The sequence below is a fragment of the Podarcis vaucheri genome (genome assembly GCF_965113315.1).
Source record: "Podarcis vaucheri genome assembly, chromosome: 8".
Lineage (NCBI taxonomy): Eukaryota > Metazoa > Chordata > Lepidosauria > Squamata > Lacertidae > Podarcis > Podarcis vaucheri.
In genome coordinates this window covers 95,621,558-95,641,504 of record NC_138766.1, presented here as the reverse complement: position 1 = coordinate 95,641,504, position 19,947 = coordinate 95,621,558, and the positions used below count along the sequence as shown (strand labels likewise).

The window sequence follows — 19,947 nt, the reverse complement described above, 5'->3', positions numbered from 1 at the left end:
TCCTTTTTGTGAATCTTCTGATTCACTGGAAAGACTCGGAGATCTCGGGTCGTCGTCATCACTCATCCTTTCTTCTGCCTCCCCCCTCGCTCTCTGTTTCCTCCCTTGCCCTCGCCTCTGCTCCTGAACCCCTAACCCTAACCCTAACCCCAACCCCTAACCCCTAACCTAACCCTAACCCCTAAACCCAAAGAACCCACCTCACCCCCTAACCCACTTAACCCAACCCCAACCCAACCCCTAACCCCTAACCCCCTAACCCCTAAACCCCAAACCCTCACCCTCACCCCCTAACCCCCTAACCCCTAACCCTAACCCCAACCCCAACCCCCCTAACCCTAACCCCTAAGCCTAAACCCTAACCCTAAACCCTAACCCTTAACCTTTAACCCTAACCCTTAACCCTAACCCCAACCCCTAACCCCAAACTCCAAACCTAACCCTAACCCAAAACCCTAACCCTAAACCCTAACCCCTAACCCTAAAACCCTAACCCTAAAACCCTAACCCTAAAACCCTAACCCCAACCCCAACCCTAACCCCAACCCTAACCCCCAACCCTAACCCTAACCCCCTAACCCTAAAACCCTAACCCTCTAACCCTAACCCTAACCCTAAAACCCTAAAACCCTAACCCTAAAACCCTAACCCTAAAACCCTAACCCTAACCCCTAACCCTAAAACCCTAACCCTAACCCTAACCCCAAACCCTACCCCTAACCCCAACCCCAACCCTAAACCCCAAACCTAACCCTAAACCCTAAACCCTAACCCTAAACCCTAACCCTAAAACCCTAACCCTAACCCCTAACCCCAACTCCAACCCTAACCCCCTAACCCTAACCCTTAACCCCTAACCCTTAACCCTAACCCCTAACCCTAACCCCTAAACCTAACCCTAACCCCTAAACCTAACCCTAACCCCAACCCCAACCCTAACCCCCAACCCCAACCCTAACCCGAACCCTAACCCGAACCCTAACCCTAACCCTACCCCCTAACCCTAACCCTAACCCCCTAACCCTAACCCCAACCCTAACCCCCAACCCCAACCCTAACCCCCTAACCCCCTAACCCCAACCCTTAACCCTAACCCTAAAACCCTAACCCCAACCCCCTAACCCTAACCCCAACCCTAACCCCCTAACCCCAACCCCTAACCCTAAACCCTAACCCCAACCCTAACCCTAACCCTAAAACCCTCACCCTAAAACCCTCACCCTAACCCTCACCCCAACCCCTAACCCCAACCCCTAACCCCCTAACCCTAACCCCAACCCCTAACCCTACCCTAACCCCAACCCTAAACCCTTAACCCTAACCCCCTAACCCTAACCCCCTAACCCCTAACCCAACCCTAACCACCCTAACCCTAACCCCCTAACCCCCTAACCCTAACCCCCAACCCCAACCCTGACCCCCCCGCTGTTCTAACCCTAACCCTAACCCCAACCCCTAACCCTGACCCTAACCCCAACCCCTAACCCTAACAACCCTAACCCTAACAACCCTAACCCCTAACCCCAACCCCTAACCCCCTAACCCTAAAACCCTAACCCTAAAACCCTAACCCCAACCCCTAACCCTAACCCTTGACCCCGACCCCCTAACCCCCTAACCCTAACCCCAGCCCTAACCCTAAACCCTAACCCTACCCCTAACCCCAACCCCCTAACCCTAACCCCTAAGCCTAACCCTATCCCCCCCGCTGTTCTAACCCGAACCCGAACCCCTAACCCAACCCCTAACCCCAACCTCAACCCTAACCCCCTAACCCTAACCCCCTAACCCTCTAACCCCAACCCCTAACCCTTTCCCCAACCCCAACCCCAGCCCTAACCCTAACCCCAACCCTAAACCCTAACCCTACCCCTAACCCCAACCCCCTAACCCCTTAACCCTAAACCCAACTCAACCCTAACCTAACCCTAGAACCCTAACCCTAACCCTCACCCAAAAACCCTAACCCCAACCCTCACCCAAAAACCCTAACCCCAACCCTAACCCCCTAACCCAACCCCCCCAACCCTAACCCTAACCCTAACCCAACGCTCACCTCCTCAAACCCAGAAGATCCCAAGACAATTTGGTTCCTACCGTTCTCAGGATCGGTGCTCCTCCTCCTCTTCCGGGCAGGCGCTGGAGGTGGGATGAAGACCTTGTCTGTCATGATTACGGCGGGAAGATAAATTAGAGGGGCGAAAGGCAGAGCGTTCTCTCCATCTCCCCCTTCTGCCTGGAAGTGTGCGCAAGGAAGCCCACTCATTTCAGAAACCCTCGTTTTCCCAAACATTTCCATGCCTTGTACCCAATGACACTAAGGAACAAAGCACAGCCCATACAAAGCAATATCAGCGGGCCTGATTTTTTTCAGATGTACTGAAAGTGTAGGCATATAAAACAGGCACAATAAAGTAGCTACCATGGAAGGGGAAGTAGTTGGCAATCATACAACTAACTGGAAGGTATGTTTTCCTGTTTCTTCCTTCTGAAGCACATTTCAAAATAATCCTATGATGCTGCATCTGGAAGAGACCTCAAGGGTCATCCAGCCCAGCCCACTGCAAGGCAGGAATATGCAGGAGAACCAGCAACCTTGGTTGTTCTGCAAGTCTTGCCCTATGAAAGAGCACTTTTAAGGCACTTTAAACTGTAGCTGCAAGTTGCGCCATGAAGCACCCCTTGCCATCCCCTTCTGCTGACTGGGAGCGGAGGAGGTGCTGATTAGAGTCTCCCCAGGAGCATTTCAACAGTCAGGAAGAGGCCTGAAGCCTTCGGGAGGATTGTACATCTGCTAAGAACATTTAACACTATTTCTGTTTCTTCTCTCTGAAGCCCTTTCCAAGGAATAATGCTGGTATATAAACCTCTGGAAGGGACCCTAATGGTATCCAGTCCAACCCGCTACAACGCAGGAACATGCAGGAGTCCCTTAGGGGGAACAATCCTGCAAACATGGTTGTGCAGCAAATGTTGCCCTCTTAAATGGCACACCTCTCCTGCAGCTGCAAGTTCAGCCATGAAGCAAACATGGCCTTGCACTATTCTTGACTGGAAACAGAGGAAGTGCTGCTTACATCCTCCCTGGGAGCATTTCAACAGTCAGGGGGAGGCCCTGATCTTGACCCCTAAGCCTAACCCCAAGCCTCTCCCTAAACACATCCCTAACAATGACGCTAGACTTACAGCAGCATACTTACAACTTCTGGCCTTTGTCAAAGGTAAAGGGACCCCTGACCATTAGGTCCAGCCGTGTAGACTCTGGGGTTGCATGGCGCTCCTCACTTTGTTTACAGGGGCCAGCGTACAGCTTCCGGGTCATGCAAGAGGCTTCTGGCGAACCAGAGCAGCTCACAGAAACACTTTCAAAATCCTAGGTTGGCAGGAGCAGGGCCCCTGCAAATGGAACTTATCCAGTCATGTGGATTTCAACTGCCGACCTTCTAATCAGCAAGTCCTAGGCTCTGTGGTTTAACCCACAGTGTCACCCACATCCCTTCTTTCTTACCTTTGACCCCTAGTTATAAACTACTTTCTCTGGCCCTCTTTACTCCAACTCCAAATTGTCCAGCTTGTTGTGCATCTGACAAGTAGCATTTTCATTAGGGAAAACATCTCATAAAGAGATTTTTCTGCACCTGCGGCCTCAGGTGTACATTGCAGGGCAGTCCCAAAAGAAAACTGTCTTCCTGACACCCAGGGTTAGTGCACTTATGGTTAGGGTATAGGGTATAGGGACTATAATTTTTTGGAAGCCTGTTTATTCTGAAAGTGGTGTTGGTGAAGGAAACTGCAGACTGATCCTGGTGCAAGCGCAGGAGACAAGGGTCCCATCCCAACGCTCACCCTCTCAAACCCAGAGGATCCCAAGACAATTTGGCTCCTACCGTTCTCTGTATGGGTGCTGCTCCTCTTCCAGGAAGGCACTGAAGGTGGGATGAAGGCCTTGTCTGTCATGATTAGGGAGGGAAGACAGATTAGGGGGGAGAAGGCAGAGCGTTCTCTCCATCTCCCCCTTCTACCCCGAAGTGTGTGCAGGGAAGCCCATTCATTTCAGAAACCCTCGTTTTCCCCCACACTTTTGTTCCCCCACCATGCATAAGTAGGCTTCTGCCCCAAACATAAGGGTGATAATAAATCCACAAAATCTAACATTAAGGAACAAAGCACAGAGAATTATCAGTGGGCCCAATTTCTTTTAGATGAACTGAAAGAGTAGGGATAAAAGAGGCACCCATCGTTTGTGCTGCATCGTTTACTCCACAAACTTGTTTCTTCTTTCTCAAGCACATTCAAAAGAATCATATGATGCTGCATATATATCTGGAAGAGACCCCAAAGGTCATCCAGCCCAGCCCACTGCAAGGCAGAAATATACAGAACCACCACCAACCAGCCATTGTTGTGCCATCAGTGTTGCCCTATGAAATGGCACTTTTAAGGCAATTTTAACTGCAGCTGCAAGTTGCGCCATGAAGCACACCCTGCCACCCCCCTTTGCTGACTGGGAGCAGAGGTGCTGCTTACAGTCTCCCCAGGGGCATTTCAACAGTCAGGAGGAGGCCTGAAGCCTTCGGGGGGATTGTACATCTGCTAAGAACATTTATACCCCAAGAAAAGGAAACAACCATGAACCTGCTCTAAGGGAATGCTCATGAGTGTATAAAGTGTTTTTTGTTCAAAACACCTCTCTTAACATAAGAAACTGCTGCAAATTTCCAAAACGCATAAATCCATGAAAGTATTTCTCGATGTAAATGATTCAACTGCCTTTTGGTTTTGGCGCCCGTTGCAGGGGCACAGCCCACTTAGTCTCGTGCCATTGGGGCTCCCAGCCTATGTGAATAGCAGGGGACAGTCTTAAATCTTTGCACAGTTGAACACACAAACACCCCCAAACTTTATTAAGACATTACTAAATGCTAGGGTTTCCATTTTTGGAGAGACCGTGGGAAAGTGCAATCTCCCTGACCATCAAAGAATAGAGACTGTTCTCTGGGAAGTTACCAGGGTTACGGGTGTGAGGGGAGGGAAAGAGACACTTCAACCAGCTGTTTGAGCTGAAATCCACCTTTGGAGAAGGCAGGCTGCGCCTGTGGAAAGGACCAGGCCTTGGGGAGGTGTAGGGACTGTGCGGTCTTACCCATTTAGAGAGATAGCTAGGTATTTTGCAACGTTCCCTTTGCTCCTTGCTGCCAAGAAGCTTTTCCGGTGGATGGAAGTGGACTTAGGCAGATGTAGCATTCGGCATTAAGGAATAAAGCAGAGCCCATGCAGGCAACCCATATTTTTCCACTGCTGCCTTGCCTCTATTTCTTCTCTTTCCTTTCGCTGCCACGCTGCTGGGCGAATCAGGTGTTTGTTTAAAGGAGCTGTTTGGGGCTTGTCTCAAAAGATCCCCTTTCCCCCTCTCACCCCACAAAGCAGCAGCAGGAGGGCCCCTCTTCTCCCTCCATCAGGCAAAACTTTCCCCTTCCTTCTCCTCCCCCTTTTCGGAGCAGGAATTCAGCACAGCCCATAGAGACCTGAGAAAAAACGGGGGGGGGGGGACTGAATAGGGGTCCGTGTAAAAACAGGCACAGGATCTGCCAAGCTCCAATTAACGTGCAAGGAATAATAAGGGAGCTCAGAGGAAGTGAGGCTACTTTCCCATCATACAACTAACTTTGAAGAACAGTATTTCTCTTTCTTCTTTCTGAAACCCTTTCCAAAGAATAACGATGGTATGTAAACCTCTGGAAGGGACCCCAAAGGTCATCCAATTCAACCAGCTGCATCGCAGGAAGATGCAAGAGTCCCTTATGGGGGGAAATCCTAACATCTTGTTTGTGCAGCTAATGTTCCTCTCTTAAATGGCACTTTGAAGGCTACTTCAGGGATCCACACCTCTTCCGGAGCTGCAAGTTCACCCAGGAATCCAACATGACCATCACTATTCTTGACTGGAAACAGAGGAAGTGCTGCTTACATTCTTCCTGGGAGCATTTCAACAGTCAGGGGGAGGCCCTGACCCCTAAGCCTAACCCCAAGCCTCTCCAAACTAGATTTATATTTGTGAGCATGCAAGCAGGTAAACCAAAGGTTAGGGTGTTGCCTTGGGATCTCCTTGCCAGGAACTGGAGGGTGATCATCAGCAATGGAGGCAGAGCTAACTAGTTCACCCCTTCTCTTCCCATCCCTGAGTTCTACATCAGGGGTGAGGAACTTGCAGTCCATCTGATGTTTGCAGCTCTTAGGAATATGCAGGCGTCCCTTATGGAGATCTCCCTGCAACCTTGGTGTTCACAGTACCAAAAGGTGGTAGCATTTAACTGTTAGGTGTCACAGCCGAGTGAGGCACCTTTGCCATCATATAGGTAAAAGGACCCCTGACCATTAGGTCCTGTTGTGGCCGACTCTGGGGTTGCATCGCTCATCTTGCTTTACAGGCCAAGGGAGCCGGTGTACAGCTTCCGAGTCATGCGGCCAGCATGACTAAGCCGCTTCTGGCGGACCAGAGCAGTGCACGGAAACGCCGTTAACCTTCCTGCCAGAGCATTTATCTACTTGCACTTTGACGTGCTTTCGAACTGCTAGGTTGGCAGGAGCAGGGACCCAGCAAAGAGAGCTCACCCCATTGCGGGGATTCGAACCGCTGACCTTCCGATCGTCAAGTCCTAGGCTCTGTGGTTTAACCCACAGCACCACCTGAGTCCGTAACTTAAAGGAATGCTATTTCTGTTTCTTGTTTCTGAAACCACCAACCTTGGTTGTGCCATCAGTGTTCCCCTATCAAATGGCACTTTAAACTGCAGCTGCAAGTTGCGCCATGAAGCATACCATGCCATCCCCTTCTGCTGACTGGGAGCGGAGGAGGTCCTGCTTACAGTCTCCCAAGGAGCTTTTCAACAGTCAGGAGGAGGCCTGAAGCCTTCGGGGGGGATTGTACATCTGCTAAGAACATTTATGCCTCCAGAATAAGGGAAAAAACCATGAACCTGCTCTAAGGGAATGCTCATGAGTATATAAAGTGCTTTTCTTTAAAACACCTCTCTTAACATTACAAACTGCTGCAAATTTCCAAAATGCATACAAATGCGTGCCAGTATTTCTCAATGTAAATGATTCAACTGGCTTTTTGTTTTGGCCCGTTGCAGGGGCTCAGCCCACTTAGTCTCGTGCCATTGAGGCTCCCAGCCTATGTGAATAGCGGGGGACAGTCTTAAATCTTTGCACAGTTGAATTTTAAGGACTGACACACACAAACACACCCCAAAACTGCATTAAGAGATTACTAAATGCTAGGGTTTCAATTTTTAGAGCGACCGTGAGAAAATACAATCTCCCTGACCATCGAGCAATAGAGACTGTTCTCTGGGAGGTTGCCAGGGTTATGGGTGTGAGGAGAGGAAGAGAGACTTTTCAACCAGCTGTTTGAGCTGAAATCCTCCTTTGGAGAAGGCAGGCTGCACCTCTTTAAAGGACCAGGCCTTGTGGAGGTGTAAGGACTGTGCAGTCTTACCGATTTAGAGAGATAGCTAGGTATTTCCCAACGTTCCCTTTACTCCTTGCTGCTAAGAATCTTTTCCGGTGGATGGAAGTGGACTTAGGAAGATGTACCCGCCTTTTGCAACTCCACAGAGATGTCTGACAGCTGCCTTGCCTCTTTTTCTTCTCTTTCCTTTGGTGGCCACGCTGCTGGGCGAATCAGGTGTTTGGTTAAAGGAGCTGTCTGGGTCTTGTGCCCAAAGATCCCTGTTCCCCCTCTCGCCCCACAAGACAGCAGGAGGGCCCTGGCACTGGCACCTTTGGGGCACTGGCATCTCAAAAGATTCCCTCTTTTCCCTCCCTCCGTCAGGCGAAGCTTCCCCTTCTCCTTCCCTTTTTTGGGATCAGGAATTCAGCACGCCCCATAGAGACCTGAGAAATAAAAGGGGGCAGATTTTTTCCTGAAGAACTGAAAGAGGGGTCCGTGTAAAAATAGGCACAGGATCTGCCAAGCTCCAATTAACGTACAAGGAATAACAAAGGAGCTCACAGGAAGCAAGGCTTCTTTCCCATCATACAACTAACTTTAAGAAACGCTATTTCTCTTTCTTCTTTCTGAAGCCCTTTCCAAAGAAAAATGATGGTATATAAACCTCTGGAAAGGACCCCAAGGGTCATCCAGCCCAACCCACTGCATCGCAGGAACATGCAGGAGTCCCTTATGGGGAATGATCCTGCAAACTTGGTTGTGCAGCAAATGTTGCCCTCTTAAATGGCACACCTCTCCTGGAGCTGCAAGTTCAGCCAGGAAGCCAACATGGCCATCGCTATTCTGGACTGGAAACAGAGGAAGTGCTGCTTACATCCTCCCTGGGAGCATTTCAGCAGTCAGGGGGAGGCCCTGACCCTGACCCCGAAGCCTAACCCCAACCCTAACAATGACCCAAACCCCAACCGCTAGACTTACAACAGCAGACTTACAACTTGACCTTTGTCAAAGGTAAAGGGACCCCTGACCATTAGGTCCAGTCGTGGCCAACTCTGGGGTTGCGGTACACATCTCACTTTATTAGCCGGCGCACATCTTCTGGGTCATGGGGCCAGCATGACTAAGCCACTTCTGGCGAACCAGAGCAGAACACGGAAACGCCATTTACCTTCCTGCCTGAGCGGTACCTATTTATCTCCTTGCACTTTAACGTGCTTTCGAACTGCTAGGTTGGCAGGAGCAGGGACCAAGCAACGGGAGCTCACCCCATCACACGGATTCGAACTGCCAACCTTCTGATCGGCAAGTCCTAGGCTCTGTGGTTTAACCCACAGCGCCACCCGCGTCCCTTCTTTCTGACCTATGACCCCTAGTTAAAAACTAGACTTTCTGTGGCCTTTACTCCAACCCCAAATTGTCCAGGTTGTTCTGCACTTGTCTAGAAGTACCATTTTCATTAGGGAAAACATCTCATGAAGAGATTTTCCTGCACCTGCGGCCTCAGAGCATAGGCAGGTGTGCATTGCAGGGCAGTCCCAATACAAAACTGACTTCCTGACCCCAGGGTTAGGGGAATTTGGGAATTTAGGGTATAAAGACTATAATTTTTGGAAGCCTGTTTCTTCTGACTCGTTTCTACAGTTGTGTTTGCACTGCACACTGGTTTTGGTGAAGAAAACCCTCACCCCTCCATACCCAGAAGATCCCTGGACAATTTGGCTCCTACCGTTCTCTGTATGGGTGCTGCTCCTCTTCCAGGAAGGCACTGAAGGTGGGACTTTGTCCGCCATGATTAGGTAGAGAAGACAGATCAGGGGGGAGAAGGTAGAGCGTTCCCTCTATCTCCCCCTTCTGCCCTGAAGTGTGTGCAGGGAAGCCCGCTCATTTCAGGAACCCTCCCTTTCCCCCACCCTTTTGTTTTCCATGCCTAAGTAGGCTTATGCACGAAACATGCGGGTGATAATAGATCCACAAAATCTGACATTAAGGAACACAGCAAACCCGCGGGCCTGATTTCTTTCAGATGAACTGAGGAGTATATAACAGGCACCCATCTTTTGTATTGCTATGCAAGACAGAATAAAGTAGCAGGCTGGAGAGGGGAAGTTGTTGGCCATCATACAACTAACCGGGAGGTATGTTTTTCTGGTTCTGCTTTCTGTGGCACTTTGCAGCTCTTAGGAATATGCAGGCGTCCCTTATGGAAATCCCCTGCAACCTTGGTGCTCATACTAAGCGCTCACATCCTATGACGCTGCATATATCTCTATATCTGGAAGGGACCCCAAAGGTCATCCAGCCCAGCCCACGGCAAGGCAGGAATATGCAGGAGAACCAGCAACCTTGGTTGTGCCGTCAGTGCAGCCCTATGAAATGGCACTTTTAAGGCACTTTAAACTGCAGCTGCAAGTTGCGCCATGAAGCACACCCTGCCACCCCCTTATCCTGACTTGGAGCGGAGGAGGTGCTGCTTACAGTCTCCCCAGGAGCTTTTCAACAGTCAGGAGGAGGCCAGAAGCCTTCGGGGGGATTGTACATCTGCTAAGAACATTTATGCCTCCAGAAAAGGAAACAACCATGAGCCTGCTCTAAGGGAATGCTCATGAGTGTATAAAGTGTTTTTCTTTAAAACACCTCTCTTAACATTACAAACTGCTGCAAATTTCCAAAATGCAAACATCCGTGCCAGTATTTGTCAATGTAAATGATTCAACTGGCTTTTGGTTTTGGCCCCTCTTGCAGGAGCTCAGCCCACTTAGTCTCATGCCATTGGGGCTCCCAGCCTATATGCATAGCGGGGGACAGGCTAAAATCTTTGCTTTGCCCCTGCTGTGGAGCACATTGCACAGTTGCTTTTTAAAGGCTGACACACACAACCACCCCCAAACTGTATTCTGAAGCACTTTCCAAAGAATCATATGGTGGTGGGTGAGTATATATCGGGAAGGGACCCCAAGGGTCATCCAGTCCAACCTGCTACAAGGCAGGAATCCACCCTTCTGCAGCTGCAAGTTTGGTTCCGCCAGGAAACCCCCCTTGCCATCCCCTTTTGTCCTGCCTGAGGTTCTCGGGCTGATTGCAGATATGCTAACCTCCAGGCAAAGGAAAAACCATGAGCCTACTCTGAAGACTCATAAATGTAGAAAGTGCTTTTCTTTAGAGCCCCTCTCTTAACATTGCAAGCTGATGCAAGTGTCCCAAACTGGTGTGAAGTTGCTGGTTTGTAAATATTAAATATTCCTACTTTATTGATCTGAATTACTCAAACAGCTTTTAGTGCTGCCCACTACAGCAGGGCCTGATCCCCATTTCTTCTTCTGCTGTTCAATTCAGAGTATCTGCTCAAAAAATCAAACAGAAAGCAATGGAGGGTTGCCATTAAGGCTGGGGCGAGAGGGCAAACTGGGTCTTCGAGACCCAAACTGGGTTTTGGATGCTCCATTAGACAAACCAGCCAGCTCTGCCTCTCTAATTCACTGGGCTTGCTTGCAAATTAATTATCTTTTTTAATTTATGCCTCTTCCAAAACATTTATCTTAAGATTTAATGTGCAAGTGTACCACTTTTGGATCTCTGGTTGGATTATGTGGATAAATCGATAGATGAAAAATCGGTGCCTTGAGTAATTACCTGGTTCAAGCAATGGTTCATCTGCAGAAATTAAGTTTCCAACCCATTGCTTTGTCACCTTCTGATAGCCTAACAAGAACAGGGAAAAGGAGACATACCTCACCAGCATAGGAGAAGCCAGGAGGCTCTAGTCTACCCCAATCAAATAAATAAAATTATTTTACTATATTTTTTCTGTATTGTACTGTGGTGGTTACGGGGGATGAGGCCAAGCCCCACTTGGGTGGGTGTAATATATCAGGAGTGGGGGTGTTTTTTAATGTTCTTATATGTTATATGTTAATATGTCTTTCTATTTTTTCCATTTTACCTTCATGACTTTTCCGACATCTTCTCTTCTCCCTTCATCACGCAAAGTTTCCTCCTCCTCCTCCTTTTCAGAACAAGAATTCAGCAGAGCAGACCTAAGAAATATCAATAATGTCTATTATTTTCCCAAGAAGGGAAAGAGGGGTCCCAGTCCAACCCCCCGCAATGCAGGAATCTGCGAAGGAACCACAAGGGTTCATTTAATAATAATAATAATATTAATAATAAGTGGAGGAATTGTGATCTGGAGGAATTAGCTGGTTACAAAAGCACCACTTCAAGCAGTTTCCAAGACATTAAAGGCGGCCTGAGGGGGAAAGCAATGGAGATCTGCACTTTATTTTAAATAAAGAATAAATTATTATCATTATCACAGCCAGTTACTCTGGAGTTGCTTCTCCCCCCAATTCAAATAAATAAAAATAGTTTACTGCTAAGGCTTAGGGGGGAAGAGGCCATGTCCCCCTTGGGTGGCTGTGATTTATAATAATAATAATTATTATTATTATTTAATTATATTTAATTTAATTAAATATAATTTTATAATAACAACACCCTTTTATAATAACAACAATAATAATAAAATTAATGATAATAATGTGTTACTCTTTCCCAGTCACCAAGAGTATTTTAAAAAACGATAAAACGACCAATTTCCCTCACCCTTTTATAATAATAAAAAATAATAATAAAATGATAATAATAATGTATTACTCTTTCCCAGTCACCAAGAGTATTTTAAAAACGATAAAACGACCAATTTCCCTCACCCTTTTATAAGAATACCCATTACAATAAGGATTACAATTTAAAAATGAAGGATAATCCTCATTTCTTCCCCTTCCCCGACAGAATATTAAATAATTCGACAAAACGTAATATATTGCAAACTTCCCTCAGCCTTTTCGAATAAGAATAAGAATAATTGAAAAGGCAATGAGGATCATCCTTACTTATTCTTCTTTCCCGCCCGCTCCCCACAAAAGAGAGCCTTCCAGACCCGACCAACCTCACGCGCTTCCTTCGAGAAAATGGCGACGGAGACGCTGAGGAGAACACGCGCCCAAGGCCTGGCCCCGCCCATATCCCGACCTGGGATTGGCCCAAAGGCCGACCTATCGCCGCCGAGTTTACTGCTGCTGCGAATGCTGGGCGCGTGCGCTGAGCGAGGGGCTTCCTAGGGCGGCCATTTTGGACCAGGGCAACGGGACTGGAAAGAAGGGGGCAGAAAGGGCAGAAGAGGCGCCACCGCCGCCATGTTGGTTGAGGGCCGTCGGCGGCGATAGGTGGGCCTTTGGGCCAATCCCAGGCCGGGCTGTGGGCGGGGCCAGGGGTTTCCCGCTCTTTCTCCTCCCAGCTGTTTCTCAGCTGCTTCTCCTCAGCTATTTCCCACGCCCAAGACGCCGAGGCAGTTTGGGCGCGTTTTTATTACAATGAAGGATTATTAGCAGCACTTTTTAAATTATTTTTATTTTTATTATTGGAAAAGGCGTGGTGAAGTTTGCCATACAGTATGTGTTGTCCCGTTTTTAATATTCTGTGGGGAGAAGCTGGGGAAGGGGAAGAAATGAGGAATCTCCTTCATTTTTCAATGGTTATCATTATAATTCTAATGGTTATTCTGCTAAAAGGGGGAGGGAAGTTTGTGGTATGTGATGTTTTCTCGTTTTTTTAAAAAAATACTCTGTTGGTGGCTGGAAAATAGTAATAAATTATTGTTACTAAATGTAAAATTATTATTATTATTATTAATCACACCCACCCAAGTGGGACACCCTAAGCCTTCACAGTATAGTATTTTTATTTATTCGAATTGGGGGGAGAAGCAACTCCAGAGGAACTGGCTGTGATGAGAAGAATTCTGTTTATTATTTATATAAAATAAAACTTCCCATCTCCATTGCTTTCCCTGTCAGGCTGCCTGGAAAACTGTCTTGGAAACTGTAGCTGAACAGGGTATTGTGCAGAGGAAGCGCTGCTTGGTTTTGAAACCAGCTCATTCCTCCAGATCCCAATTCCTCCACTTATTATGAGTATTATTATTATTATCATTATTAAATGAACCTTTGTGGTTCCTTCGCAGATTCCTGCCTTGCGGCGGGTTGGACTGGATGACCCTTGAGGTCCCTTCCAGCTAAATGCACCATAATAATAATAATAATAATAATAATAATAATAAAGATATGATTCTGGGGAAAGGGCTTCAGAAAGAATAAAGAATAAAAGCACATTTCTTCCAGTTGGTCGTCTGCTGGCTCCTTTCCCACTGGATTCTTTCTTCCACTGCAATCTGGGCTGGACATATTCGAGGTCTGCTTGGACGGGGACCCCTTTTTCCCTTCTTGGGAAAATAATGGACATTATTGATATTTCTTAGGTCTGAATTCCAGCTCTGAAAAGGAGGAAAAGTATCTCCTTGTGGCAGTTCTCCTAAATCTTAATTCTAATAATATAAAATCCATTTAATTACTATCTTCTATTCTTTTATTAATTCTAATCCCTATTGTTTTACAACCCATTATTGTTATAATCCTCCACCTATTTGTCACTTCCAAGTCACTTCCATTTTCTTATATTACAATATTTAGCCAAATATTCTTTAAATTTCTTCCAATCTTCTCGAGTCTTCTCCTCCTTCTGATCACGGATTCTTCCAGTCAGGTCGGCAGCTCCACAAAGTCCAACATCTTCTTCTGCCATTCTTCTATTGTTGGTATTTCTTGGGATTTCCAGTTTTTTACTATTAGTAGTCTTGCCACTGTAGTGGCATACAAAAACAATCTAACATCCTTTTTGGGCAGTTCCAGACCTATTATTCCAAGTAGAAAGGCTTCTGGTTTCTTAATAAATTTATTTTTCAACATTTTCTTGAACTCGTTATAAATCTTTTCCCAGAAGTCTTTCACCTTGGGACACATCCACCACATATGATGGATGGGTCTTCTCGGTAGTGGCGCCCGGCCTGTGGAACACCCTCCCATCAGATGTCAAGGAAATAAACATCTATCTGACTTTTAGAAGACATCTGAAGGCAGCCCTGTATAGGGAAGTTTTTAATGACTGATGTTTTATCCTGTTTTTAATATTCTTCAGGGAGCCACCAAGAGTGGCTGGGGAAACCAGGCCAGATGGGCGGAGAATAAATAATAATAATTATTTTAATTATTATAATTACTATTATTGTTAGAGAGCCCACATGGCAAGGGCTCGAGATATAGCACAGCAGGGCAGGAGGTGCCAGAGGTCCTCTTGGTTCTGGCTAGGGCTGCCTGCTGTTCCCAAGTCACCTGTTGCTGGGCTCTCTGCATCCTTCCACAACTGTGGTACAAAAGATGAAACTTCCCTTCTCCAAACATTGCAGTCCTACTGTAAAAGTGCCTCCCCATATCAACTTTTTTAAAAAAACAAACAAACCCCAAACCACTGACAACAACCTAATGTAATGTGCAGTTAGGTCCTAAGAATGTTTAATTCCAAAAATATTTTTAGACTCTTTTTCTTTTTCCTTTTCGCTGTATTGTATTTATTTATTACATGTATATCTTCCAAGGATCTCAAGGTGCTCTACGTGGTCGTCCTCCTCCCCACCACAACCCTGTGAGGAGGACTAGGTTGAGAACCTCCTGGCACCAGGTCAAGGGATGGTGTAAAGTTGCCCCAACGATGGGAGGGGGGAAGTGGTGTGTTGGGGGGAGCAGGGGGTAGATCAGGATCTACTGAGTGATTTGTGGTAGATCTTCTAGGACTTGTTGGTTTGTTTGTTTCATAACATTTATATACCGCTTGGTTTTAGAAAAAAACAACTTGCAGCGCTTTTTGTGGTCCCGGATTGTTTAACAAGAGCTTTCAAATTAAGCTATTGGAACAAATGAATACTGTTTTTTGGCGGGGAGGGGGAAACCAGGAATAGCTCTCTGCGTTTGAGAAACAGGAGCTTGTTTCTAGGACTAAAAACAAATACTTAGCCTCAGAGACTGCTGCAGGTGTCTCCTGCTTGCCTTTCAAGGATCTCTCGACCCCTTTTTCTGAGCTTGATCTAAAGTAAAAAGCAACAACACACCTTTCCCTGCCCGGCTGATCTCCAGGCCGCGCTTAACATTCTAAACTTCCCCCATGTCTCATTTTATTTGCCTTTTCTCTAAACCAGTCTCAAACACGTGACTTTCCCCCATAGGGCCGCCGCTCCGGCGCCTTGATCATTTTGTGGCCCTTTCCTGAACCTTTTCCAGCTCTGCAATATCCTGTGGTCACCCCATAGATTTGAATAATGGCATTATGATATGGGTAGCTACTTTATTGTCAATTCCTTTCCTAATGATCCCTGTAGAGCTTCAGTGTCATTGTAGCTCATCTATAACTCTAGGGTCGTTTAGAAAACACAGGTCCCAATCCTTGGGGGACTCCACTTTCTACATCTCTCCATTGGCGGCCGGGTCCATTTCTCCCTGCTTCCGGAAACTTAGCCAACTCCTGATCCGGAAGAGGACCTCTCTGCTCTTAGAATCATGGAATTGAAGAGTTGGAAGGGACCTCAGATGTCATCTGTTCCAACCCCCTGCGATGCAGGAACCGCAGGGAAAGCAACTCCTTATTCCTTCACTGCTAAGTTTACTCGGGAGTAGTTGGTGAGGTACTTTGTCCAAAGGCTCCTGAAAGCCCGTGGACACTTTGAGAGCAGGGCCTGTTACTCGTTTTCAGTGTCAGGTAGGTAGCCGTGTTGGTCTGATGCATTACCTCTGCAACCAAAATATTTTTTTTAAAAAAATAGTGCAGTAGCACCTTAGAGACCAACTAAGTTTGTTAGGGATGCGAGTGGCGCTGTGGGTTAAACCACAGAGCCTAGGTCTTGCTGATCAGAAGGTCAGCGGTTCGAATCCCTGTGACGGGGTGAGCTCCCGTTGCTCAGTCCCTGCTCCTGCCAACAGTTCGAAAACACGTCAAAGTGCAAGTAGATAAATAGGTACTGCTCCCATGGTGTTTCCGTGCGCTGCTCTGGTTCGCCAGAAGTGGATTAGTCATGCTGGCCACATGACCTGGAAGCTGTACGCTGGCTCCCTCGGCTAATAAAGCGAGATGAGCGCCGCAACTCCAGAGTCGGCCACGACTGGACCTAATGGTCAGGGGTCCCTTTACCTTTACTTAAGATTGTTCTTGGTATTAGCATACATACGAAAGCTAATATCAAGAAAAAGGGAGTTTCTAAGGTGCTACTGGACTTTTTTAAAAAAAAATTCTTTGCAGAGGTACACTGCCCCTCACCGTGGACGCTCAGTTTAGCCACGGAGAGACCTTAGGGTAGAGGAAATCGGGGCCGGCCCCAGGCTGCTGCGGAGCTTCGCGATTGAGTTCGGCTGCTTTGAAGCAGCTCCTCCAGGTCGCAAAGACGCAGCCGCGTTAGCCTCGCCAGCCCCCGCACGCCGGGGGTGCGGCGGAACAGAAGCGGCGCTCCCGGGCTTGCCTGGAGCCCAGCCAGCTGATGGTAGTAGTTGGCGCCCCTTCCCTGTAACAGCCTGCAGGCGTGGCCCCTATCCCTCCCCTCCAGGAGGTGCCGAGAGGCGGCGCTGATGGGCGGAGAGCCCCTGGAGACAGAGGGAGAGGCCCCAGGTGGGCGGGGCGCCCCGATAAAAGGGCCGCGCGCGCTCCGACGGTACCCGAGACTTTGAGCTGCCAAGATGACCAGCGACGACAAGAGCCAGTTGATGTATGTTCGGAGCCTGCTCCAGTTCCAGGCCGGGGACATCAGCGCCCAGGCCATCATCAGGTAAGCCCAGCCCGTCGGGCAGGGACCCTCTCCCGGGGACGAGGCCGCGGGCCGGGCCGGAGTCGGACCCTCGTCTTCCTGCTCCTCTCCTCCTCTTCCCGCAGGATGTTCGCGGCGTCCCCCACCACTAAGACCTACTTCGGGCACATCGACATCACCCCCGGCGCCTTCGACAAGCTCAGCGACCTGGACGCCCAGAAGCTGCGCGTGGAGCCCGTCAACTTCGCGGTGAGTCGCTCTCGCTCCCCGTCGGGGCACCAAGCGGGCGGGCGGGCGGGCTGGATCCCGGCTTAGCTCCGCCCGAGGCCCCGTCTAACGCTCCGCCTCTCCCGCAGCTGCTGGGCCGCTGAATCCTGGTGGCCATCGCCGCCAGCCACCCGGGGCTCCTCAAGGCCAGCACCCTCGTCTCCATGGACAAGTTCCTGGGCCGCGTCGACGTCGTGCTGACCTCCAAGTACCGCTAGCCCCCCAGAAGCCCAAGCCCGCCGCAGAATATCCGCCTCGACGCCGCCCTGCGACCCCAAACACCCCAATAAACCCGCTCTTGACTCTCCCTGATCTCTCGCGTCTTCTTGGGCTGAACTGGGGGCGGGCGGGAAGAAGGGAGAGGGGGACCCCGGGGGCCTGGACGGCTCTGGCGAGGGAGCCCCAGTCCCGCGGGATAGTCCCTACCTTGGCGCTCCTTGAACCCGGGGCCCTTGGACCGAGTCGCCTGCTAGGTGGGGACCCTGAAAGAACCGCAGGCACGCGTGGCCTTTGCCGGATGGGGGCGCAGAGTCCGGCTCAGTCCAGCCCGAAAGCCCCGAGAACCACAGCTGCCAGCCCGTGTATGCAATACGGCCGGGGTTGGATGCAATAGAAGGCAGCTTCCTAGGATCCTGCGCTCGAGGGCAGAGGCAGCCCCCTCCCCACAGCCAAGCCCACTTCAAGGCGGGGGGGGGGCAGTGCTAGGGGTCTTCTCCACACCCGCACTGAGAGGGCACGGGAAGAGGCCCGCAAGCAGGAACCCTGCCTGGGAGAGGGCGACTCGGGCTCTGGAACCACCGCCAGTTCCCGAGATCACTAGGACCCACCAGAGCAATGGGAAGGGCGCGTGGCAAGGGGGGGGGGCGCCCTCCCTCCCCCACTCCATCTGCTCGCAGCAATCGGAGGAGCCACGCCCACACTGGCACAGGTGGGCTGTGTGGGGCAGATCTAGCCCAGCGCCCGGAGGCCCTTTGCAATGGCGCCGCCGCCCAGAGGCACGGCAAAAGCCGTCCGAGTTGCAAGAGGGGAACCAGAGGTTGCATCCCTGCGTCTTGGGAGACAACGGAGGAGTGCACTTTTGGGGGTCAAGTCAAACCGTTGGACGGTTGCAGCGCCTGCTGTGGCTGCAGAGGCCGATATGGGAGAGGCGGGTCGTGTTTTGCTGCAGTTGGGGGCCGGGGCAGCGGAAGATGTCCGGTTGTGCTGCTGCAGACGCACCAAGGCAATTCTTCTCTCTGGGCTCCCGGCGGAGGTTATTCCTCCTCTGCTCGTTGCTTTGGATGCACGACTTGTCTACCTGTTTCTGGGGAACCAGAGACCCTCTAAGAAATACCCACAGCCCCGGCAGAGAGAGGGGGCAGCTTCCCGCTCCCCTCCCCTTCCCCGCGGCTGCTCTCTGAGATGATGCTCTAAGAAGCTAAGCGGAGCCCGCAGGATCAGGCCAAATGCCCATCTAGCTGCCATCACAGGGGCTGCTCATGCAAGCTCCTTCCTCAGCGCCCCACGTCCCGCTCGGCCAGGCAGAGCCTCGGACCACGAGGTGGCTCCCAGGCTGGCTAGTCAGGAAGGCAAACTTTACGCACCTTTGCTGCAGAACCGAGTTGGCTCTGGGCCCCAAGCGGTTAACCCCATGTGGGGCTTCGGGGCAGCCGCTGGATTCCCTACGCGCAGGCGCCCCCTGCTGCTCCTGGGTGGGAATGGCAGGAAGAACAGCCCTTTGGGAAGTGAGGCCTTGGTCTGGTGCCCCCCATCAGCTCATGCGCCCCACGGAGGGGCTGCAGAGTCCTCAAGCCAGCCGGGCTTTTGGCCCCGTTACCTAAAAATACATCAATGAAGTGGAAAGGCCCCTTTACTGCTGCCTAAGCACCCTATCTCCTCCCCTGGACTGCTGGGCCAAAGCCTTTGGGCAAAGGAGGGCTGTGGGGGTTCCCTAGAGGCTTCCTGCCAGCGTGGAGGGCAGGTAGTGGCTGGATGGGGTGCTGTGTGGGGGTTAAGGGGCTGGCAGCAGGGCTGGGGGTGGGCTACTGCTGCCTGGGCCAGCAGAACTCCAGGGCAGGGCAGGGTTTAGGGTATCATGTGGGGATTCGCCTGTGTGAGTTGTGGGGCTCAGGAGATTCTTCAGAGAAGGCTGCTCTGAGCTGCAGAAGGGCAATGGGGAGCAGGAAGGAATGGCGCTTGCCTGCTCTCCTGCCCCAGACCAGTCTCTCTGGAGGACGGGGAGTCCAGGGCCCTGCCCAATCCAAGGGAAAGACCGCAGCTGGGAAGCTGCCTGGTGTGGGGAAAGGCCTACGTGGGGAATGAAGCTGGGAACTTCTGCATGCCAAGCAGCTTCTCTGTTGCAGAGCTGTGGCTGCTGACTGGCAGGCATGTGGGCAGCCACCCAAGCACCCACGGCAGAGCTCAGGCCCGGGCCGCCTCAGCCTTTCATGCCAAAGCTGCCCTGGGACGCCACCAGCCAGTCATCTCCCACCATCCTGCCTTCTCTCGCCTGCTTCTGCAGGGGATCTTCCTGGACTCTCCCCATCCTGCCAGCTTGAGCCTCACC

General features: G+C 50.2%; 1 protein-coding gene and 1 long non-coding RNA gene across 3 annotated transcripts; one reads left to right on the top strand and one right to left on the bottom strand.

Annotated features, from left to right (window-relative positions):
* Nucleotides 1-3,731: 3,731 nt before the first annotated feature.
* On the bottom strand, nt 3,732-12,463 carry LOC309539727. 2 transcript variants are annotated; one of them, XR_014222976.1, is made up of 4 exons: nt 12,405-12,463; nt 11,397-11,490; nt 7,604-7,899; nt 4,887-5,339 (listed from the first exon to the last, which is right to left on the bottom strand). It is a non-coding gene; the product is annotated as an uncharacterized lncRNA (long non-coding RNA). The 2 variants fall into 2 exon arrangements; XR_014222977.1 differs by lacking the exons at nt 11,397-11,490; nt 12,405-12,463 and adding an exon at nt 3,732-3,950 and having other exon boundaries at nt 5,144-5,339; nt 7,604-8,539.
* Nucleotides 12,464-16,693: 4,230 nt separating this feature from the next.
* On the top strand, nt 16,694-17,709 carry LOC309538542 (hemoglobin subunit alpha-A-like). Its single transcript, XM_082234100.1, has 3 exons — nt 16,694-17,156; nt 17,261-17,384; nt 17,492-17,709. The coding sequence occupies exons 1-3, from the start codon at nt 17,068-17,070 to the stop codon at nt 17,504-17,506; spliced, it is 228 nt and encodes a 75-aa protein (XP_082090226.1). The 5' UTR covers nt 16,694-17,067; the 3' UTR covers nt 17,507-17,709.
* The last annotated feature ends 2,238 nt before the right edge of the window (nt 17,710-19,947 follow it).